At 37.6% G+C, this 24994-nt stretch overlaps 1 protein-coding gene across 2 annotated transcripts in view; it reads left to right on the forward strand.

Annotated features, from left to right (window-relative positions):
- The window catches only part of PDE4D (phosphodiesterase 4D), a 1277424-nt gene that overhangs the window by 142625 nt on the left and 1109805 nt on the right, over positions 1-24994 (forward strand). For both annotated transcript variants that reach the window (XM_032850069.1, XM_032850078.1), the window contains exon 2: positions 1356-1490. In XM_032850069.1, coding sequence (XP_032705960.1) covers positions 1449-1490 — 42 coding nt within the window. In that variant the 5' untranslated portion in view covers positions 1356-1448. The remainder of the gene's footprint in view (positions 1-1355; positions 1491-24994) is intronic.

Raw genomic sequence — 24994 nt, forward strand, 5'->3', positions numbered from 1 at the left:
TCCTTGCTGTTGTGGGATCTCTGGTCTCCCTAGAAGTATCTGCCTTTTAGTCTCATAAGTCTTGAGGGGTGATTGACAGGGATTGAAAACGAGTCTTTGAGCCTTGAGAGTGCGCCATGGCAGGATTCTGGAGAGCCCTGTGCACTGGTGTGGGGGACCAGTGGCTTCCCCTGTAGCTGAGGGCCCAGAGAGTCGTTCTTCCCTCCTTGCATGTGTTTGGTGTGTTTTGTAAAGTGTATATAGTTGCTTTGTTTGAATGTATTTATATTTTTGAAAGTATAATTCACACTATTCTGCACTTTGGTATTTTTCCCATCATTTCAGTAAAACAAACTCCTTCAGACCTTGCTCACTGTTACTCTTTTCCCTAAACCTCAGGCACAAGTCTTATGAGAAACTTAGAGTAAATCCAAATGATGGAATACATGCTGTTGTTAGAGTTGGTCTGTCCCCCCTGTTTCAGCCTACGTCTACAATGTCAGCGTTTTTGTGTTTTGGTCAAGCCTGTTTGCCTTATCCCCATTCTCTTAGAGTGCCTTCTTGCCCAAAAGGCATTTCAGCCCACATGCAAATATTCCCTGTGAATATGTCAATCATGCCCAGATTCAGCTGAATATCAGAAAGAACACAACTCAGATAGCTATTGTATTTGCTCTCTCTTCAACACGAAAAACAGAATCTCCCTCTTAATGTCTCGTGGGAAATGGAGGTAAGGTAATAAGGCTATCATATCATTCAAGTGACAGCTACTCTGGGATATTCTTAGAACTCATAGTTGTTGCTCAACTCAGTAAACTGTTTCTCCCAACCGTTTCTTACAACATCTTTGAACCCAAAGATTAGAGAACGCACTAAATTTGCTGAAGAACCACTATACTGTTTATTACTGCTAATGATGAAACGGGAGGCCACCATGTTATGGTCAAAGGCTTTCAGATGTAGTCAGATCCCTCTGGTGATGGACAAGGCTACCTTACTTAGTGAATGCTGAGTGGAAAACTGAGGGGTCCCTGGCTGTACCAGCCAGAATCACCATGCCCACGGCTCACCATGCATCTTCATTTCATACATGTAAGTGTAAATTGTGGCTACTGTACCTATTTTTTTTAAGCCACTAGAAATGTAGACTTGAATATTTAATGGAAAACAGATGGTGCTTGAAATCTCTAACTTACATTTAACAAAAGCTGTTTTGGAAATGCCGCTTGTGTGGACTTTTATGGCTCTAAACACTGCACCATGTTAGCTTGTTGTGCTGAATAATTTAAGAATTACTGTCCTAGTCTAAGATAGCATTTTGAAGTGTACGTGTTAATCATATACTTGATTAAACATTTCCTTGCTTTTCTCTTCAGAATGCCAGTTGGCTTTTGAGTGGATAATTGTTGCAGTGAGAGCAGTGACATTGGAAACAACTATTGTCTGCTTGAATTACCTAAAGCACCACCATGAAAAGAAATACCTGTGATTTGCTTTCTCGGAGCAAAAGTGTAAGTACCTTTTGTTTTCATTTCTTCTCTAAAAATGCGTACACATAATTATTTTCTGTTTTCTTTATGTTTTAATACGGTGCTATCATGATCAGGCTTGTGAAAGCCCCTTCTCCAACTTTCAGTTGTCAGGCTGTATGCAGCTTGTTAACAAATGGAGACTTGTTCGTCTCTGTGGCCTGGTTTGACATTTGATGGGAATTCTCTTTCAGCCAGTTTGTAAGCCTTACCATTCATTTGTATAAGCCTAAAGGCATGAGATTGGATGCTCTGAGATTTGGATTGATGCAGAAATTATATGATTAAAAACCAAAACCGAAGAAATTTTCTGGGCAAGTCCAAAAGGATAAAGCTAATTAACGCTGCTAAGTACTTCAATCAGTGATGTTCCAAAAGTTCATGTACATGGTGAATAATGAGAATACTTGATCAGGAGGACATCACTTCCATGAGCAGTCTACCCTAGCATATGTCTCTAATTTCTCTCCTCCTTTAATGTTTTTTTAAGTGAATGTCCTCAGGGCCCCAGTGTAGATTAAGCCCTCTTTCCAACTACCTACTCTCCTTAAGGCACCGAATTAGTGATAATTTTTAGATTCATATTGGCTTATGGAAGGAAGTATAAGCAAATAGAGCAACCCCAAGAAAGCTACAGAAGGCAAGGATGAAAGGAGGCAGTTAATTTCTATGAGGCAAGCTCTAAGAACATGTCCTTTTGTTCATTTACCCAAAGGGAAAAAAGGCATCCAAACAGATGCAGTTGTGACGTAGGAACATTCATTTGAAGACATCAGAAAAACCACAAATGCAAACACATTTCTCTAGTATGAGAACTCTTTGTGTTATAACCCGTGATTCTTTTGTGATGGCCCAAGGCCATCTCTGATTCTTTCTGCGGAATTACTATCAGGCTTTTCAGGGTGAGCAATGCCTGTGGAGAGGGAAGGATAGTGTGCTCAGTAGGGTTTCTTAAAAAATGAGGATGTACCCAGAAGTGTGCCAGTTCTTGGAGTCCAGACGTGTTTAATAACCAACGGAAGAAATTGAACAAACTCTGAGGAAATGTCAAAGTTCATTTGTTTACCTGGTGTGTTCGGTTGTATGGATTACTGGATAAAAGAAAGGGCTATGGCTTGGAGCCTGGAGTTCCTTTGTTCATCATATAGTTGCTCGTTGTAATAGGAGGTGACTTGCATACAAATGAGCAAACTGCCCACACCTCTTTCTGTTACTGAGTTTTTTTAATTTTAGGTTAAATATGAAGGTAAACCATTCATATAATGCTTCTTTCTTTCATTTAATGTCATTGCCATGTTTCCATGTGATAGGAAAAGAAATGTGTAAAGGCAAAGGAGAGAATATTTTGGATATTTAAAAAAATATTATTAAACATTGCCCTGTTCTTGGAGGAAAACATTCTAAAAGCAAATGATTAACTGGGCCGTGACTTTAAGGAATTGTGAGCACTTAATGATGCTCGGAGATTTCCTATTTATATTTGCTTAATGCAGAAATTTTCATCTTGGTGGAAAGGCTCACAATTCCCAGACTAAGAGAATCTGAATTGCCTATGTGTATCTAAATGTAAACAGTAGAGCTCTCATTTCACTGCTTCTTAGCTTCTCGAAAATCCACTGGCATAAAGAAAGTGCTTCCCCTTAATTACATGACTCTAGGCAGTAGATTGCTGTTTCTCAGAGAAAAGATCCAAACTTTCTGCCTAGTTAGAAGTTGTCACCTTAGAGTTCCAAAAGTTCATCTTGCACAGGTCTGGAAAAGTCATCCTGTACTTCTTAAGTCTCTATTATAACAAAGTCCAACATTATGCACTTAGAAGTAGGTGTTTCCTGTTTTTGATGAGGAAAATTTTAAGAATTAATTTGGTTTAGGATTTGAGAATGTTCGTCTTAGGCATTATGACATTTAAAAATCCAAAGAGAATATTCTAAATGTTAAAATGGCCTCTGCTCCTCCCTGCATGTCTCCACGTATCTTGTATGTGTCATCGTGAAACTTCAGGCATACAAAAGAGAGGGAAAAAAGATCATCTTTAGACAATTATTTATCTCTGAGCACTTAAAGAGTGGTTATATTTTTCTCCTCACATTCAAGATCTGGCGTAGTATTCTTTTTAATGATTAATGCTCTGAATTCTTCCTCTATTTGGAAGGGATCCATGAAAAATTTTAGCTATGAAAATATAAACAAAGTACCTTTTGCTTTAAGTGACATTTTGCTCCTTTGGGAGCATAATTTGTGGTTGTGGTGGATAAAAATGGGAGGAACTCATGTGAATAGTACAAAAGCAAAGCGTGGTCCCCAGGGGCTTCACAAAAGCGAAACGTGGTCTTTAGGGTCTCCTGTGGGAGAGAGACATGCATCAAAGAATCACACACATAGCTGTAAAACAGTAATTCTCCACCATATTTCCTTCCATAGGGCAAATACCTTCCATCTTTCCTCCTATGTAATGGCTTCTTTCTCCATCCTAGAATGTAAACTTCCTGAGACAGAGGCTTTGCTTATTTATTTGTCACTGTATCTTTCACATGGTAGGTAATTATGTGGTAAAAGAACAAGGGAAGGAATACCTTGTGATACCTGCTGAGAGAAATGTCCTAGCACGGTTATGACATATAACAGAATGACTTGGCTCAGTCAGGGAGGTCAGTCCAGGCGTTCCTGAGAAAAGGGGATCCCTTAGGGAAGCCTGTAATCTGAACCGTGACTTAGGCAAAGAGGAGGCTTTCAGGCAGAGTGAACTTGATGTGTCTTGATCCTGTAGTGTTAGGGTAAGTGGTAGCCTCAAGGTCATGAACAAAACCTGGAATAACGAATCCATGGTGGTAACTGTAGGGAGGTAGACTAAACATAGTTAAGAGATATTTGGAGAGGCAAAAATGATAGGGCTTTTGGAGTATTAGATGTAGGATCTAGGGGAGAGGAAAGTATGGAAAATGCTTCCTGGGCTTGTAGTTAAGAAAATGGATGCTGTCCTTCTGCGAAGGTGGAAGGGAGGGGATAGGGAGAGGGTTAGTCTGAGTCCACAGCTGTGGAGATGTGGAATGTTTCAAGATATAGAAGGGTGGTGGGGCGCCTGGGTGGCTCAGTGGGTTAAGCCTCTGCCTTTGGCTCAGGTCGTGATCTCAGGGTCCTGGGATCGAGCCCCATATTGGGCTCTCTGCTCAGTGGGGAGCCTGCTTCCCCTTCTCTCTCTGCCTGCCTCTCTGCCTACTTGTGATCTCTCTCTCTCTGTCAAATAAATAAATAAAAATCTAAAAAAAAAAAAAGATATAGAAGGGTGGAAAGCAATCTTCCTTAATTCACACAATAGATAGACTGGGAAACTCAAGTTTATTAAACATATACCCCTGACTGTTGATTCAGTATAGAAAATAGAGGGATACTATTATTGAAATTAAAAAACAAAATCCTGCAAGGTGAGCCCCAAGCTGCCTTAGCAGATCTACAAGTTGCCTTTATCTGCTTAAAAGTCTTACATGGCACCCCCAGTATATCTCTGGAAACTGAACATGGTGAACAGGGGAAAATACAGTGACAGTTATTTCTCCTTTGGTCTTTAATTTATTGGAAAGAAAGACTATTTATTCCTGTAAAATATTATTTGTGGAAAAGTGCTAAGACATAACAGCCTTAGATATATTCTCTTATTTCCTCATGTGTAAACAAAACAGGACTTCCGTTAGTTGATTTAAGAGAAACTTTCAAAATTCAGCTCATAAAAACAGGTGTTACTTTGTCAGTATTTTTGATGCTATAATGTGATTAGTTTTTTTTTTTTTAAGATTTATTTATTTATTTGACAGAGATCACAAGTAGGCAGAGAGGTAGGCAGAAAGAGAGGAAGGGAAGCAGGCTCCCTGCTGAGCAGAGAGCCCAGTGCGGGGGCTCAATCCCAGGACCCTGGGATCATGACCTGAGCCGAAGGCAGAGGCTTTAACCCACTGAGCCACCCAGGTGTCCCAATGTGATTAGTTTTGATCTATAGTTTTATATTGTTCCTGAACCAAGTAAAATATGTAATTTTAAAATTTATTAATAATTATTTTCTTAAAAATTAATTCAAAATAAGTTAAATAGCATAGCTACATCAATTTAAAGTAAATCAGAGTATTTATGCTGCTTATTAAATTGAAAATGACTAAATGAGTTGAATGTCTAAATGGGTTAATAGTGTCAAACATTATTAGGATGAATTTACATGTAAACTTTTATAATAAATGGACAAAATTTAAAAACTTATCATTTTTATCATGTTATTAAAATATGAAATATTTTAAATTTTGCTGTTGTGATTCATAAATTTATCTATGACAATGAAAGAGGTCCACAAATTTCAGAAGTGGGCAACTGTTCTGCAATACATCACACATCAGGTGAAAATATCAAAAGCAAATATTTTAAGCTTTCCTTTATTCACTTACATAATTGTTCCAACTGTCCACACCATTTGTTTTTAGAATACATGGTATTAATATTTATCTCTCAGAAAAATGATTTCACTGTATTTTACAGGGCTTATTAACTTTATGGAGTTTCTGGTATATGGTTTCTTCTTATAGTTGGAAGAGAACTTAAAGATCTTCCAACTCAGCCCTTTTATTTTGCTGATAGGGAAACCGAGATGTAGGTCAAGGGAAATGAAATGACTTGCCTGAAAGGTGGCTTGGTTTAGTTGAAAAAAAAAAAAAGGTGAACTTCAAAATCACGCAGAATGGGGTTCAAAATCTGGCTCTTTCAACTCTCCACTGTGGGATATTTGACAAATTTCTGACTCCACTAATGTTACGGGCGATGGGGAAAGGACAATAACGCATAGTGATGCTTGGTACATCGAAGGTACCTAATGAGTTCTATCTCTGGCTTTGCCCTGGGGTTACCATAATTTGTAAGCAAGAGAGCCTGTGTTCTTTCCTCTCTGTGGTTCTGAAAATGTAGTCAAAGCTGGGATTAAAAATAATAATCACTGTCTCTTACCTGCTTTTACCTATGTTAAGTGCCTGTAAAATGCCAGTGTTGGGAAAACCACGTTGTCCAGATGAAGTTCTGTAAAAATAAGGACATTCAAGGAAAAACAAATTAAAAATATCATAAAATACAAAGCAGATGATCACTTAGGTAGCATCTGGTTCTTTACAAACCCTGTATTTTCTGATTTAATAATAATTACAAACGGAAAGAGAAGAAAATGAAAACCCTTCGTCTGGCAGAAGACCCTTTACATGAAGTGTTTATTTCCATCAAGAAATGTTGCAGTAGAAAATTCTCCCATACATTTTGTGATATTTATGCTGTACCTCTTTTTAAAGTTTTCAGGCCTATTCCTAGTGGACTGACATTTCATTTTCACATGTCTCATCTGAAGTCCTTGTGACTTTTTGGAGTTTTATACCTCTTGGGGCATTTGAGGTCACATTTGTTTTTTCTGGGTGCTGGTTCTTGGCCCACATGCCGAAAGGGCAGAGAATAAACAGGATTCTCTCTGTGCTAACCTTCCAGGGGGTCTTCCCCATCTGTGGAAGCTGGGGACAGTTCTTGCTGTTCTGACTTCTGCTTTCATGGGACTGAACAAGTCTTATTTGTACAACAGTTACAAATTTTAGTGTTTTACTATAAAACCATCCTATCTCAAAACCATGGTTGGTGCAATGAGGCTTGGTGAGTATAGGGGAATATACTCATATAGCATAAGTTTAAAAGCAGGAAAATCCTGTGTAGAAGGGAAGCCTTATTTTTGTTTACTATTCTGGATTATAATGGATCAACTAATTTCTCTATTTAAAGTTCACCTTTTCCTGACTTAAATATGTTTTCATGAAGTCATCTAATTTTATTCTAGAACAGCATTTAGTTGTAAACATGTAGGATTTTTTCCCCTTCTATCTACATAGTGTAGCAATTTAGGACAGGAAGAGTAATTAATAATGATTATGCTTTTTGAAGCTGTTAGAAAATCTTATGAAAAAGTGCTCTAGGAAGAACTCTGCTTTTAATTAGTTTAATTTGCTGCAGTAGTCAAGACTCTACCACAGCCCTTTAGCATGCTGAATTAACTCTAGTGGTTCTTCTCAATCCACTGGTCCCAAAGATAAAGGAGCCATTTACAGTAATCCCAGCATCACATCCATGACTCAGACTTTCCTTGGAATTTCTCCAGTGAAATATTGATATAGTATGACTTTTCTGAGGTTAAAGACTTAACTCCACCAGCTTGTACTTCTGTTGAAAATAATTCTTAAAATAATAGATTTACTTTTCTTTGTATTAGGAGTAATAATCAGGATAGCACAATATTAGGTTCTCAAGCTTTTCAATATTATAATATGCTTTCACTGATCTGGCTTTTTACTGTATTACTGGTATAAGGGAGCCATTGAGATCCAGTGCAACATTCTCAAATTTGGGCTTCAGAAAGAAAATATTAGGACTCCTGTTTATATTTACTTTCTTTTCAGCTTTTTTATGTATGTTCAATAAATGCACGAATGTAAATGTGTGTAATTGATAAATACATGAATTGGGAAAATACATTGAAAATGTTTTTCCCATTAGGGATATGTAATAAAAATGGTTTAGAGGCCATTCTTTGCAGTGGAAAGAATAGTTTTTGAATGCAGATACCTGGATTCAGTCCTCACATCCACTAGTGCTTAAAGATCAGACCTTCAGGGATTTTTTTTTTTTCCTGAGTCTTAGTGCTTATGTATGTAGAAAAGAAAAAGTATATCATAACGAAGAGGAAAATATCTGCACATAGTAGTTGCTTGATAAATTCAATGTTGACGTTTGCAGATGCTTTTTTGTAGGTACAGAGCTGAGTGATGGTATCTGGTCCAGAAACAAATCATATGGAAACACCAGGAAATGAAGTGCATTCTTCTCACTAAAAGGGTTCAAGCATAACTTCCAAGATCCATATTATGCAAAAGATTCAGGCAAAACAGAGTGGTTAAATTAGGCTAGAGTTCATTTCCTGACAGTTATGAATTCTTTGATTCTAGGTCATCTTGTACCCATTCATAAATTTAAATGAAGGTCATTTTCCAAATAAATATAAAATCCTGTCACTGGGGCAAAAAGGTATATTGCTCAGCTCAGTTGCCCTAACCAAAATACCGCAGACTGTGGGACTTAAACAACAGAAATGTATTATCGTTCTAGAGGCTGGGAAGTCCAAGTTCAAGGTGCTGTCTGATTGAGCAATCTCTTCCTGACCTTCTCACTGTAAATTCATTTAATCCTAATTATCTCCCAAAGGCTCTAATCTCCAAATGCTATCACGCTGGGGTATAGGGCATCAAAATGGGAATTTGGGGGTGACACAAATATTCCTTCTATAACAAAGTTTGATAATCCTTTTAAATTTAAATTTAATTTATTTTTTGATCACGATAGGTATACTCTTTAATCCCCATCACCTATTTCATTCATTCCTTATCCCCTCCCTCTGATAGCCCACAGTTTGTCTCTGTAGTTAAGAATCTATTTCTTGGTTGGTCTCTCTCTCTCATTCTCTTTTCCTTTACTCATTTGTTTATTCAATTCCACATATAAGTGAGATGATATGGTATTTGTCTATCTCTGACTACCTTATTTTGCTTAGCATTATACTCTCTAGCTGAATCCATGTAGTTGCTAATGGCATGCTTTCATTCTTTTTTCTGGCTGAATAATATTTCATCATATATTATTATTATTATTATTATATATCACATTTGTAAATATATGAATGGATAAAGAAGATGTGATATGTATGTATATGTGTGTGTGTGTGTGTGTACACACACACAAGTAAAATATATGATGGAATATTATATCCATCATGGAGATGGATATATCTATCTATCTATAAATAGATAGATAGAGATTATATATATATATATAATATATATTATATTATAATATATATATATATATATATATATCTCACCTCTTCTTTATCCATTCATTTATCAGTGGACACTTAGGCTGCTTCAATACTTTAGCTATTGTAAATAATGTTGCAATAAACATGGTGTGCATGAATCTCTTTCAGTTAGCATTTTCATATTTTGGGGAGCAAATACCCAGTGGTGCAGTAACTGGATCATAGAGCAGTTCTAGTTTTAACATTTTGGGGGTACTCCATACTGTTTTCTATAGTAGCTACATCAGTTTGCATTCCCACCAGCTTTGCAAGAGAGTTCCTTTTCCTCCACATCCTCACCAATACCTGTTGTTTCTTGTGTTTTTGATTTAGCCATTCTGACAGGTGTGAAGTAATGACTCACTGTCATTTTGAATTGCATTTCCCTGATTGTGAGTGATGTTGAGCATTTTTTCATGCATCTGTCAGCCATCTGTATGTCTTTGGGAAAATGTCTGTTATGTCTTCTGCCCATTTTTAAACTGGATTATTTGTTTTTTGGTTGTTGATTGTATCAGTTTTTTATATATTTTGGACATTAACCCTTTATCAGATATGTCATTTGTAAATATCTTCTCTCATTCCATACATAGCCTTTTTATTTTATTGGTTGTTTTCTTAATTTTGCAGAAACTTTTTTATTTTGATGTAGTCCTAATAGTTCATTTATGCTTTTACTTCCCTTGCTTCAGGAGATGTATCTAAAAAACATATTTTTAGGGCTGCCATCTGAGAAATTGCTGCCTATGCTTTCTTCAAGGATCGTTATGGTTTCAGGTCTCCCATTTAGGTATTTGATCCATTTTGAGTTTATTTTTGTGTATGGTATAAGAAAGTGGTCCATAGGCACCTGGGTGGCTCAGATGGGTAAGTGTCTGCCTCTGGCTCATGTCATGATCTCCAGGTCCTGGGTTGGAGACCCATGTCAGTCTCCCAGCTCAGCGGGGAGTCTGCTTTTTCCCTCTCCCTCTGCCCCACTCCCTGCTGTGCCCCTTCTGTCTCTCTCTCTCTCAAATAAATGAATAGAAAAAATACTTTAAAAAGCTTCTGCACAACAAAGGAAACAGTCAAGAAAACAAAGAGGCAACCCACGGAATGGGAAAAGATATTTGCAAATGACAGTACAGACAAAAGGTTGATATCCAGGATCTATAAAGAACTCCTCAAACTCAACACACACAAATCAGACAATCATATCAAAAAATGGGCAGAAGATATGAACAGACACTTCTCCAATGAAGACATACAAATGGCTATCAGACACATGAAAAAATGTTCATCATCACTAGCCATCAGGGAGATTCAAATTAAAACCACATTGAGATATCACCTTACACCAGTTAGAATGGCCAAAATTAGCAAGGCCGGAAACAACATGTGTTGGAGGGGATGTGGAGAAAGGGGAACCCTCTTACACTGTTGGTGGGAATGCAAGTTGGTGCAGCCTCTTTGGAGAACAGTGTGGAGATTCCTCAAGAAATTAAAAGTAGAGCTTCCCTATGACCCTGCCTTTGCACTACTGGGTATTTACCCCAAAGATACAGATGTAGTGAAAAGAAGGGCCATCTGTACCCCAATGTTTATAGCAGCAATGGCCACGGTCGCCAAACTGTGGAAAGAACCAAAATGCCCTTCAATGGACGAATGGATAAGGAAGATGTGGTCCATGTACACTATGGAGTATTATGCCTCCATCAGAAAGGATGGATACCCAACTTTTGTAGCAACATGGACGGGACTGGAAGAGATTATGCTGAGTGAAATAAGTCAAGCAGAGAAAGTCAATTATCATATGGTTTCACTTATTTGTGGAGCCTAACAAATAGCATGGAGGACAAGGGGAGATGGAGAGGAGAAGGGAGTTGAGGGAAATTGGAAGGGGAGGTGAACCATGAGAGACTATGGACTCTGAAAAACAATCTGAGGGTTTTGAAGGGGCAGGGGGTGGGAGGTTGGGGGATCCAGGTGGTGGGTATTGCAGAGGGCACGGATTGCATGGAGCAGTGGGTGTGGTGCAAAAATAATGAATACTGTTACGCTGAAAAAATAAAAAATTTAAAAAAAGAAAAAAGAAAAGAAAGTGGTCCAGTTTCATTCTTTTGAACATGGCTGTCAAGTTTTCTCAACACCATTGTTAGACTATCCTTTTTCTCATTGTATATTCATTCCTCCTTTGTCAAAAATTAATTGCCATATAATTTTGGGTTTATTTCTGTGTTTTCTATTCTATTCTATTCTATTGATATGCATATCTCTTTTTATGCCAGTACCATTACTTCCAATTTGTAATATAACTTGAAATCTACAACTGTGATACCTCCAGTTTTGTTTTTTTTTTTTGTGATTGCTTTAGGTATTCAAGGTCTTTTGTGGTCCATACAAATTTGTGTCATTTGTTCTAGTTCTGTGAAAAATGCTGTCAGTATTTTGATAGGGATTGCATTAAATCCGTAGATTACTGTGGGCCGTATAGACATTTTAACAATATTTGTTCTTCCAACCCATGTGCACAGAATGTTTTTCTGTTTCTTTACATTGCCTTAATTATTTTTAATCAGTGTTTTATAGTTTGCATAGCATAGGTCTTTCATCTCTTTGCTTAAGTTTATTCCTAGATATTTCATGTTTTTGATAGAATTGTAAATGGAATTGCTTTCTTAATTTCACTTTCTGCTGCTTCACTAGTAGTGTATAGAAATGCAACAGATTTCTATACATTGATTTTGTATCCTTCTGAATTTGCCAAATTCATTTATCAGTTCTGGTAGTTTTTGGTGGGGTCTCTAGGTTTTCTGTATGATGTCATCTGTGAATGGTAAGAGAGTTACTTCTTCCTTACCAGTTTTGATGCCTTTTATTTCTTTATGTTGTCTTATTGCTTTGGCTATGACTTCTAGTACTATGTTAAATAAAAGTGGTGAGTGGACATTGTCTTGTTTCTGACCTTAGGGGAAATGCTCTCAGTTCTTTGCCACCAAGAGTAATGTAGGCTCTGGGCTTTTCATGTAAGGCCTTGATTATGTTGAGGTATGTCCCCTTTACACTTAATTTGCAGAGACTTTTTATAATGAATGGATGTTTTACTTTGTCAAATGCTTTTCCTGCATCTATCAAAATGATCATATATGGTTTTTATCCTTTCTCTTATTAAGGTGATGTGTCATATTGATGGTTTTGTGAATACTGAAGCACCCCTGCATCCCAAGAATAAATCTCACTGGATGTGGTGTATGATTTTTTTTTTTAACGTATTGTTGGATTTGGTTTGCTAATATTTTGTTGAGGATTGTTGCATCTGTATTCATGAGAAATATTGGCCTATAGTTCTGTTTCTTCATGGTATCCTTATCTGGTTTTGTTATTCGGGTGATACTGGCCTCACAGAGTAAATGTGGAAGTTTTCCATCTTCTTTGCATTGCATGTTTTGGAATAATTTGAGAAGAATGGTGGTAAGTCTTTAAATGTTTTGTAGAATTCACCTGGAGAGTCATTTGGTCTTGGGCTTTTGTTTTTTGGGAGGTTTTGTTTTGTTTTGTTTTGTTTTGTTAGATATTCAGTTTCAATGCTGGTAATCAGTCTGTTCCAATTTTCTATTTCTTCCTATTTTAGTTTTGGTAGATAATATGAAACTAGAAATCAACCACAAGAGAAAATTTGGGAAGAGCACGAATATATGAAGGTTAAATAACATGTTATTCAGCATTGAATGGGTCACCCAGGAAATCAAAGAAGAAATAAAAAAGTATGTGAAACAAATGAAAATGAAAACACAGTGGTCCAAAACCTTTGGGATGCAGCAAAAGAGGTTTTAAGAAGGAAGTATATAGCAATACAGGCTGCCCTCAAGAAGCAAGAAAAATCTCAAATAAACAATTCAACCTTACACCTAATTGAACTAGAAAAAGAAGAATAAACAAAACCCAAACCCAGAAAAAGGAAGGAAATAATAAAGATTAGAGCAGAAATAAATGATACAGAAACACACACACACAGTAACCCACAAAGAACAAAAACAGTGAACAGATCAATGAAACCATGAGCTGGTTATTTGAAAAGATCAACAAAATTGATAAACCTCTAGGCAGACTCATAATAAGAGAGAGGGAGAGAGAGAAGGGTCCAAATATACAAATTCACTAATGGAAGAGTAGTAATGATTGGTACTACAGAAATAACAAACAGTTGTGTCAGAATGATATGAAAATCTATATGCCAACAAACTGGACAACTTACAAGGAATGGATAAATTCCTAGAGTTTGATATCCTCATGGGCTGATTTTAAGAAGTCACTGTGATATTTATGCCCGAAGGATGGTGACAGATATTCCAGAGGCCACATATTCTCTCATTTGAATGACCCTGAAAATGACTTGGTGAACATCATCCTCTTCATTTCCTGTTTTCTAGGTTTTATGGTAAGGAAACTCAGTGATGATTTTTGAGGTTCTGATAATCTCTTCATAGATCTCAGAGCTAATTTCAATTTTACTTAAAAATGTTTTCTTTTCCTTTCCTATTGTTATTTTGCTTTTAACATATTGTTTGTTATGGACATCCAATCCAGTGATAGAGATCTCTGAATTTCCTAGTCCTGTTGATGGATTTACTAGTTGAACTAAGTTTTCAGATTTTCAGCCTGATTATCTGAACCATCTCTATTCCCTTAACCAATACCATTTGCTTTTATGCTGACCAAAGTGGGAAGTGAATGTACAGACAAAAAGGAGAGACACATAAAGATTTCTATACTTACAGTGTATTTTTAAATCAGAGGTTATTAAAAACTGGAAAACAGTATGGAGTTTCCTCAAGAAGTTAAAAATAGAGCTACCCTATGACCCAGTAACTGCTCTACTAGGTATTTATCCAAAGGATAGAGATGTTGTGATCTGAAGGCACACCTGTACCCCAATGTTTATAGCAGCAGTGTCCACAATAGCCAAACTATGAAAAGAGCCCAGATGTCCATTAACAGATGAATGGATAAAAAAGTATAAAAATACAATGGAATGTTACTCAGCTATCAAAAAAGGATAAAATCTTACCATTTACATCATTGTGGATGGAACTGGAGGGTATTGTGCTAAATGAAATAAGTCAGTCAGAGAAAGACAAGTATCATATATTTTGACTCATACGTGGAATTTAAGAAACAAAACAGAGGATCATAGGGGAAGGGAAGGAAAAATAAAGTAAGATGATCAGAGAGAGAGACAAAGTATAAGAGTCTCTTAATCACAGGAAACAAACTGAGGGTTGCTGGAGACGGATGGGGAAACTGGGTGATGGGCATTAAGGAGGGCATGTGATGTGATGAGCACTGGGTGTTATATGCAGCTGATGAATTACTGAATTCCACATCTGAAACTAGTGATACACTATATGTTAACTAATTGGATTTAAATAAGATACGTTAAAAAATTTTTTTTAAAGATTTTATTTATTTATTTGACAGAGAGAGATCACAGGTAGGCAGAGAGGCAAACAAAGAGAGAAGAAGGGAAGCAGGCTCCCTGCTGAGCAGAGAGCCCCATGCGGGGCTCTATTCCAGGGTCCTGGGATCACAACCCAAGCCGAAGGTAGAGGCTTTAACCCACTGAGCCACCCAGGTGCCCCAGTAAAAAAATTTTTAAGTAACTTTCCTTATAATACCTCTGTTGATATTTTCTGAACCCATAAATGTTTATAAATCTTCTCATCTGATAGAATGAACTGGATAAATTTTAATTCGTCATTAATCAGTTCTCTTCTACATTGAATTTTAAAGTATCTTACAGTATTTTACATTAAATTCTTTTTTTTTAAAGATTTTATTTATTTATTTGACAGAGAGAGAGAGAGAGATCATAAGTAGGCAGAGAGACAGGCAGAGAGAGAGAGGGGAAACAGGCTTCCCACTGAGCAGAGAGCCCCATGCGGGACTCGATCCCAGAACCCTGAGATCATTACTGGAACCGAAGGCAGAGGCGTAACCCACTGAGCCACCCAGGTGTCCCTTATATTAAATTCTTGATTTGCTAGTGTCATGTATCATTTTCTTCCTACCAGTAAGAAAGATTCAAGATCTCTTTTGCTCAATTTGATTTGTTAGTTTCTTGATGAAATTGCCCTCTGTTTGACTTCAGATTCTTTTGGATGCTCTACATTTGAATAAAATTGGCACTCACCAGATGTCTTTTAATTGAAGTTCCCTGTTCTCTTTTGACAGAATTGTTGTTTAGTGTTCATTCAAAACCGGAAGCAAATCCTGAATGTTTGAAGGGTACAGCATATCTGGAAAATTATTTGCATATTGAGTTGAAAGCCCAGCTTAATGGGCTCTCAGTTTTGAGTCTAGAGCCCTCAGTTTTGAGTCTAGAGCCGGGAGCCCACCTGGTGAAATAGGCCTCTCAGCCTCTTTGCCCAGAAGACTTTAAAAATGTTGTCCAAAGTTTGTAAACCACATTTATCTTATTCTTTAAAAAAACCTTTTTCCTGACCTTCTTTATATTGCTCAATTTGGGTAAGGAATTGCTCTTTTCATGGACCGGGCTGAGCAGTTTATAACATTTCATTCTGTTAGTGCCTGCCTGGAGAGGGCAGAGCAGAAAGAAATTTGGGAAAGATGATACATTTTGTATGGCATTGCTGAGGTTATCTACATTTATTACTCCTCACAGTTACCCTACAAGAGTGATTGTTTTGGTAATTTTATGATTAAAATAAAAACAATGGTTTCTTTCCCAGACCGGCCTCCTTTCTCTGCTGTATCAGTCACCATCTAAGTACAAGATTGCAGAAGATGTCACAACCTGGGGCCTGGGTGTCCCAGTCAGTTGAGCATTTTTGCTCAGGTCAGGATCTCAGAGTCATGAGATCCTGCCACCTGCATGGGGTGGGGGTGGGGTGGGGAAGCTGTTTATGCTCAGTGGGGGGTCTATTTGAGATTCTTTCCCTCTGCCCCTTCTGCGTTGGTGGTATAGTGGTGAGCATAGCTGCCTTCCCTCTGCCGCTTCCCCCAAACGTGCTCACTCTCTCTGTCTGTCTCTGTCTCTCTCAAATAAATCAAAGGAACTTCAAAAAACAAGTTGTCATAACTTAGGATCCCAATAAAGTTAAGTATATGGAAACTGGACTTTTCCCCGTGATGACTCCTCAGAGTTCAAAGAAAGTCAGAAGAGATACTATATGTACAGCTGCTTTGAAAAGTGTAATGCACAAAGCAACATCAGATAGGATGCTTGCATTTGTTTTTATTGGCCACAAACTGAAATAACGACCTGTAGTTTTAGAGGTTTCCTTCTTTTCATTATTACTCTTGCTTTCATGCTTGTGCTCTTTACAAAATTCAGCAAATGTCTGTTGAATGGTTACTCTTGAGTCAGGAGCTATGCTGGGCTCTGGCTAGCCAATAGTGAGTAAAATACTTATGGCCTCTCCCTTTAGAGAATATATTTGACAACTAAATTACATTTTTGACCAAAAAATTACATTTTTTAATAATTTTGTTACTCTTTATCCTCCTCCCCCACCCTAATCCTATCCACTTTAATCTTTAATTCTTGCCAGGGAGTCTAAAGTCTGGTCCCTCTCCCACCTCTGTGTACTTGTCTTCATCACGTTGTGGTAACTTGTTTGGCAGATACTCTGAGCTTTGAATAATGTGCCGTAATTGTCAATTACGCTCATTGTTGCAAAAACATAGATTATTTTACAGCAGTTAAAAAGAATCTTTCTCAGATAATCAACAATAGTACAAGAATAGCTGAGAACAAAATGACTGTGAGTATGGAGGAAAAGTCTGAAAGAATAAGATCTGATCACCAACCATTTCCTTTGAAATCAATCACATGATGGTTTTAGTGACCAAAGTCCATCATTACACTGTTGTCTTAGAAAAACCTCCACTTTTTTTTTTTCGATATTTTGATGTGTTTGCTATTTCATTTTTGGACAATTTCAAGTTGGAGTTGACTTCCAAATGATTATGTCCCAGAAATAATTGCACATGTTGTAGTTAACAATGTAAACACCAAAGATACATAAAAATAGAGAGGAGTCTTGCTGAATCGATAATAACTATTCAATCTTGTAGACAGTATCGTTCTGTAACAAAGTAGAATTATGAAGAAAAGCATAATAACATTGTGGAGTTTCCTATTATTAGTATTTTGTTCCAGAAAAAAAAAAAAAAACTTTTAAAGGCTACTTAAACATAACCAATTCTCTGTTTTTAAAATTATGATTAAGTATCACTTTTTATTATTGAGATGGCTACCTGTAAGCAAAGGTTTTTTTTTTAATTTTTTAAAAGACTTTAATTATTTATTTGACACAGAGAGAGAGAGATCAGAAGCAGGCAGACAGGCAGGCAGAGAGAGAGGGGCAGAGGCAGGCTCCCCACTTGAGCAAAGAGCTGGATGTGGGGCTCCATCCCAGGACCCTGAGATCATGACCTGAGCTGAAGGCAGAGGCTTAAATGACTGAGCCACTCAGGTGCCCCAATCAAAGGTTTTAAATGTTAGAAATGATTTCAGTGAAAATTCTTGATGTGTTTATTTGGTTTCCCAAGATCAGTGCTCTCAAGGGCAGGAGGGTATGGTCTTTGAGGTCCTGTCTTATAGTTGTGGATTTGCTACTCTGTATCTACATTGTGGTGGAGGAAAGGAAGGTAAGAAAACTATAAATAATTAGGTTATTATCAAAAGCTCCCAATATCTGTGATGACTGTTTCAAGGGTAAATTGAGAAAACAGTATCAAAAGCATGTTATAAAATAGAAATAAACAAAAAGTCAAAGCAACCCAGCAAAAAACACTCCAAAATAATGTTATACAGTATTTAGTTGTATCATATGCTTCTGTACCAAGTAATTTAAGTCTTAGGGATTTTTAAACAGAATTGATCCATCAGTAACCAGAGTAATGTGGAACAACCTTACTTTTATTGTTGAAAAACGTCGTTCTGTCCATTATTGTTGAAAAAGGTCATTCTGTCTATTAACATGTTCTCCTCAATTATGCATGTTAAAAGCCATGATGCCAAGATCAAGAAAGATTAATTGTTAAATGGTTAGCACCCTCCCCCCACTCCCCGCCCCACCTCTGCTTTCCAGTACCTTCTGTCACCTAGGTTGGGTCATATACCACACACGTAGAAATACAGGGACAGCCCCATTTCCAACACAGTGTCTGGGACTATGACATTTCGCTTGTGACTCAGGGTCATATCTGTCCTTCCCCTTTCCGTTTTTACTACTGTAGCAGTCTAGACTTCTGTTTTGGCAATATTGCTTCCGTGTCAATGACTTGGACATGTTTATAGCTCTCAACATCCTGACTTTAATTCAGTCAACAATATTTATTAAGCTCTCACCAGTTATATGACTGCATGACAGCAGTCTTACTCCACAGAGCTGTGCACTCAATGGTACCCCAGAGGTTCAGAGAGTTAGCACTCCACCAAGTCATAGCCAGGTTAGGATTTAAGCTCTTCAGAGAATCTGGATCACTGAGCATTAAAAACCAAATGTATTATAGCTACTGAAAACCATGACAACACCATAGTGCCATAATGAAAACTATGTTTGCTACAAACCCATTGAAAACAAAAGATACAAGCTTTAGAGACCCTTCATCTCTGCTTACTGCATGTGCTTTAAAATATTAATTTTATATAATAATCACCATGTTGTATATTTCTAGAAGGGGCCATTACCTAGCATTAATTTAGCAGCGGGGTTGCATTTAAACAATATGAATCCTTTCAAGAGAGACCTAGGCATTGCTCAGAAGCAGTAGTCTCTGAAGGAGTATTCAAATTATACAAGGGAGTTGAGAAAAAGATGAGAACTCCCTAGTATGTTTGCATATCAAAACTTAAGAAGCGAAAGATTTTTTTTCTCCTCCATTTGTTCATGCAGGGACTCAGAACATGTATTCCCTTGGCCAAAGCAATTGAAATCATTGGCAAAATGGTCAGAGAGGAGTGTGTCCTCCACTGGGTAGTATTGTTGTTTATTAGGAACAGATGTAAGTTATAACTTTCTGATAGGTTTTCTAATGTTGGGGCAGTCTTTTCTGAGGCAATTATGAGATGGTCTTACAATGAGATCTTTCAAAGTTCTGATCAAATTTTATGGTTCTTCAAATGGATATTGTTCTAAATACTATTCTGTGACTTGTAAGAAACTTGAATATCTTAATTTATGATTTTTAATTTACTACTATTATATTTATAAATGTGTTTATAATGTATATATAGTCATAAATATAGAGACCTATAGGCATAAATTCCTGCACATATAGACATGGATGAGGAAGATTAACAGATATTTTAATTGGTATCTGCTCATTTGAAACCAAAGTTACATACTTTCATTAAAGTAATACATGTCATTAATTAAATTATCCTGCACTTTCATTTCATAAATTCTTACCATTATGTGACCTTGAGTGAGTTACCTTTCTGGTCTATGTTTTACTGATTTGTCAAATGGGGGGAGTAGATTAAATAAATGGGAAGATTTCTTTCAATGCTAAGATTAGGACTATATTATATATATATATATATCAGAACAGGCTCAATAAATGTTTTTCACATTATGATGCTTATAGTCAAAGTATAGATTCTACCTATCCTTTTCATCCAAGCATAAACATGATACTGATTAATGAATTAAGCTCATTAAGCATCTGCCAATTATACAAAAATACTATCTCTGTTGGACATCTGTCATCTTTAAGAATGGATGGAATAAAAAAGATTCACCTTCCTGAGAATTGAAATAATTATTTTAAAATTATTTCTGCCTTAAACATTAATCCTCTCACCCGTGTTGCCAATGGAGAGGCAAAAAGAAGGTTATAATATTCTGAGTGGCTCTGCTTTAAAGTAATCTAAATCTTTTTATTTTGTATTCTAATGAGAGCAGCTTTGCCCAGCTCTCTGCTCACAGCCACTCAGAATATTATAACCTTCTTTTTACCTGTCCATTGGCAACACGGGTGAGAGGATTAATGTTTAAGGCAGAAATAATTTTAAAATAATTGTTATAACCACATTTTGACCCCTGCAAGTCACCTGTGGTGACATCAAGCCTGTCTTTTCTCTATTAGCAAAGAGGCCTCTGAACTGTTGGGCCCGAGGATGGACACTTTGGTTTCTCCCTTCCTTCTGTGAAGCATGACCAGCTCCATGCTGTTTCATGTAACCAGACTTCACTGATTGCTGGATATAATAGGAGGAAACAACAGTGCAGGAAAGAAAACACTTATAACCAAATATTAAGAAATGATCATTCCTAACATTTACAGAAACAACCTCTTACCAAGTCCCTACTCCTTAGTCAGTGACATACCTCTTAGTTGCTTTGTGTATCTCCCACATGAAATGCCTTTTTTTTTTTTTCTTGTATCTTTCCTGGTACCCAGGCTCTGGACTCCACTGAGACCCAGGAGGAACTCCTTGTTCCATGTGTAAGTGTAAACATAAAAATTTATAAAGGTACAACTCTCTCCACATGAAAACTCATTCTACAGTTTCCTTCAGAACAATTTAACTGGAATATACATTCTAGCCAAGGATGTTAGCCTGGCTTTTGTCCTACCAAAGAAGCAAACTTCCTTCAGAGCTGGACCAAAACCTTTTCCTTTAGGCGACTACTTGCTGTACCTTCTCTCAGCTTCTTCCTTGAAGGCCTTAAAACATATTAGTGTCACTTCTCAGCCAAGAGTACTTCGTTGCAATGAACAAATTCAGAGGAACTGCAACTTCAGTGCATCCAAACTGTTACCATTTTCACCAAATCCTCTCCCTTGTGTTACTCCCATAAGATAACCTCCATGTCTTAATTTTAGAATATCGAGAAATTCTAGAGTGAACTGTCTAGCTTCTGCTTTAAGCTCAGAGATGTACAGAGCTTCAACGAGTGCTACTCCCTCCTTCCCCAAAGATATAGCTGAAGAAATGACACATTCATGACTCTAAAAAAAAAAAAATCCATCGGAGAATTGAGGTTGTGAGACAGTCAGCCAGCCCCAAATATAGGAAGAGAGGCACTTGTCAAGAAGGAGTAAGAGGGGGCACCTGGGTGGCTCAGTGGGTTAAAGCCTCTGCCTTCAGCTCAGGTCATGATCCCAGGGTCCTGGGATCAAGCCCTGCATTGGACTCTGCTCAGCAGGGAGCCTGCTTCCTCCTCTCTCTCTCTGCCTGCCTCTCTGCCTACTTGTAATCTCTGTCTGTCAAATAAAATAAATAAAATCTTAAAAAAAAAAAAAAGAAGGAGTAAGAGGATGCCATCATTTGCTTGCATCAGGCAGACATCACCAGATGCCATATAAACCAGGAAGGAGATTGAGCTAAAACTTTGAATGGATTGCTAGAGGCTGAGTGTGAGCTAGCATGAGTGTGTGGACACACTGGAGGTTGCATAAATAGCAGAGGGATCCTTTATTGGATTTTTCCTCCACAAACTAACTGGGTGCTAACTGGGAAGTTTGAGGAGGACAACAGCAGCCACAATTGAAAGTAGGGATGCCTGAGGGGCTCGTTTGGATTAGTGCCTGCCTTTGGCTCTGGTCATGATCCCAGGACACTGGGATGGAGTTTGGAGTTGGACTCCTTGATCAGCAGGGAACCTGTTTCTCCTTCTGCCTCTGCTGCTCCCCCTGCTTGTGTGCTCTCCCTCTCTCTGTCAAATAAGCAAATAAAATCTTAAAAGCAAATTGAAAGTAGACCAGTCTCCACAGTGGGATAAAAGAGTTAATCTGCAAAGTCAAAAAGCAACAAGAACTGCTGACTGAGGGCACTGGGGTAAATCCATTGATGAGGAAGGTAACAGGGGAAAAACAAACTCTCTAAGAATATGTGCCAGGTAAGAATATGTGCCAGGACTGGCACTATAGTTGGAGGATGGGCAGAGCAGTTATGGCACCTAGGGATACGGTGCCTACCTCAGACTGAGGCTAAATCAGAACATCAAATAATACTTATTTCTCTCTGAGTCCCCAGAAGCATCCCAGCAGGCACTAAAATTAACAGTGGAAGATGGCGGCAAGAGTGTCAAGAGACAGAGAGTCTGAGGCTCTGCACTAAAGGAGGACCCATAACTGAGGGTGGGGCAGCTATTAAGAAAATATCCCCTGGGAAGTCGTTCCACAACCTAACCACGTGATATCATTAGAGAAACCTGTGGTACATTGTGATTAATCATAACAAAAGCCCTCAAATCTAGTCCAGTTTCTGGCTAGATTAATTCAGAGTCCTGTGCTAAAGGCCTAGTGGATGGAAAAACATGCTCACTTGAAGCACAAACATATATTTACCTCAGTATCTACTGTCCTATACAAGATATCCAGTTTTCAGCAAAAAATTGACTCATGTGAAAAAGCAAGAGAAAATACTCCAAAGAAACAAAACAATATACAGAATCATCCCAGATACAGAACAAATGTTGGAATTCTCAGACAAGGAATTTAAAGTAATTAAAATTTGTGTTAAAAATCTCTAATGAAAAAGACTGACAGCATGTGGGATCAGGTAATTTCAGCAGAGGGATGGAAATTATAACAGAGTCAAATGGAAGTCCTAGAAATAAAGAAACAAAAACAAAAACACAGTAACAGAGATGAAGAGTGTGTTTGAGCTCATTAGTGGGTTTGACATAGCTCAGGAAAGAATTAGTGAGCTTGAAGATAAATCAGAAATTACTCAAACTGGAATACAAAGAGAAAAAAATGAGAGAAAATGAGAGAAAGAGAAGGGGCTGGTGGGAGTGGGCAGACATGCAAGTGCATAGCAGAGCATCTCAAAGTTGTAGTACAATATTTAATGGTATAGCATGTGCATAATTGAAATCACAGAAGAAGAAAATGGGGCAGGAGAAACATTTGAAGAAATAATGACTGAGGATTTTCCAAAATTAATGACAGTTACCACTCATAGACTCAAAAGCTTGGAGTTCACCAGCCAGGTATATAGCAAAACACACACACACACACACACACACACACACACACACACACACACAGGCATATCAAAGTAACTAAAAATCAAGGACAGAAAATCTTGAAGGCAATCAGAGGAAAAAAAATAAATAAATAAAACAGTTTACCTACAGAGGCACAAAGATGAGAATTGTAGCAGACATCTCCAGAATATTTACAAGAAAGAAGACAAAGGAATAATACCACTAAAGTACTGAAAGAAAAAAAACAAACAGAAACGAAAAACCTCTTAACCCAGTATTCTATACCCAAGAAGAAAATAATTAAAACATAAAGTAAAACTACTTCCTTAGAGTGAACTATTTCAGTCTCCTGTCCTCTTTCTCTTCTCCAAAGTGTCATGCACATAGCTTTTGTATTTTTTGCTTACCTTCTTATGTCTGAGAGGAGGAAGATGGTCACTGAAGACCAGCACCTCTATTTCTGTAGAGAACTGAGGTCCTTATCTTCTCTCTCCTACATGCTCAAATGGAAATTCGCTTTTTGATCTTTCCTTTTTACTTTGTCTATGAAAGATGTTCCAGTTGTTTTAGATGCTGAAGGCTATGTGTGTCTCTCTTTTTTATGTTTTAAAGATTTTTTAATTTGTTTATTTGACAGAGAGAGAGAACACAAGTAGGCAAAGAGGCAGGCAGAGAGAGAGGGGGAAGCAGGCTTCCCGCAGAGGAAAGAGCTGGATGCGGGGCTCGATCTCAGGACCCTGAGACTATGACCCGAGCCAAAGGCAGGGGCCCAACCCCCTGGGCCACCCAGGCACCCCCCATGTGTGTCCCTTTAGACAATTCTGGTATTCCTCTTTTCTGATGGTTTTCTATTTTCTTTCTGATTTGTATGTCCTTTAAATAGTGCTGTTCCCCAAGGTTCTGTCATTGGCCCACTTGATGTTCTAAGATAATCTTATCTCTATTTCTGTCTTAAATGTCTTCCGTTTGATTGTTTCAGAATCTCTATATTAGTTCAGACTTCTAGGTTTAGTCTCAGAACTGTATTCACTTGTAGGTTGGACATACATTACATCCACATGACATTTCCCAACCTAGACTCATCCACCATCCTTTCTCTTCTCTAAACATGCTTTTGTTTCTTAGTTCTCTCTTATATTTGCTGCTCCAGCTCTTAATCCAGTGACTGAAGCTGGAGCCCAGAGAACCCTTCCCAACCCACTCATTAATAATCCCTCCCATCATCTAAAGAACCAATAAGTATTATTGCATGTATCAGTATGCTGCATCTCTTCCAGCCCTCCTCATCCCAATTCTACTACCTGGGGATCACCGTATTTTTCCTTACCAAGCTGGGTCACATCAAAATAAAGTGAAGTAGTGAGGACTAGTAACATTAGGTAAAAGTGTGGGATATGGAAGCTACTGACATATACATATACATACTGACTTATATTATCTATTTCTATGGCAACTCTTATTTTTTCCTACTAGTTTTCTAAGTCTTGCTTTGCATCTTTATCTTTTCATGATTGCTTTGGATGAGAATTTAAGCTGGCTCTTAAAAACTGAATTCACATCAAAAGCAGAAGCTGATCTAGGTGTCTACATTTGTGTGTGTGTGTGTGTGTGTGTGTGTGTGTGTGTGT

This window comes from Lontra canadensis, unplaced genomic scaffold, assembly GCF_010015895.1.
Source record: "Lontra canadensis isolate GAN:19392208 unplaced genomic scaffold, GSC_riverotter_1.0 scaffold4, whole genome shotgun sequence".
In the NCBI taxonomy this organism is placed as follows: Eukaryota; Metazoa; Chordata; class Mammalia; order Carnivora; family Mustelidae; genus Lontra; species Lontra canadensis.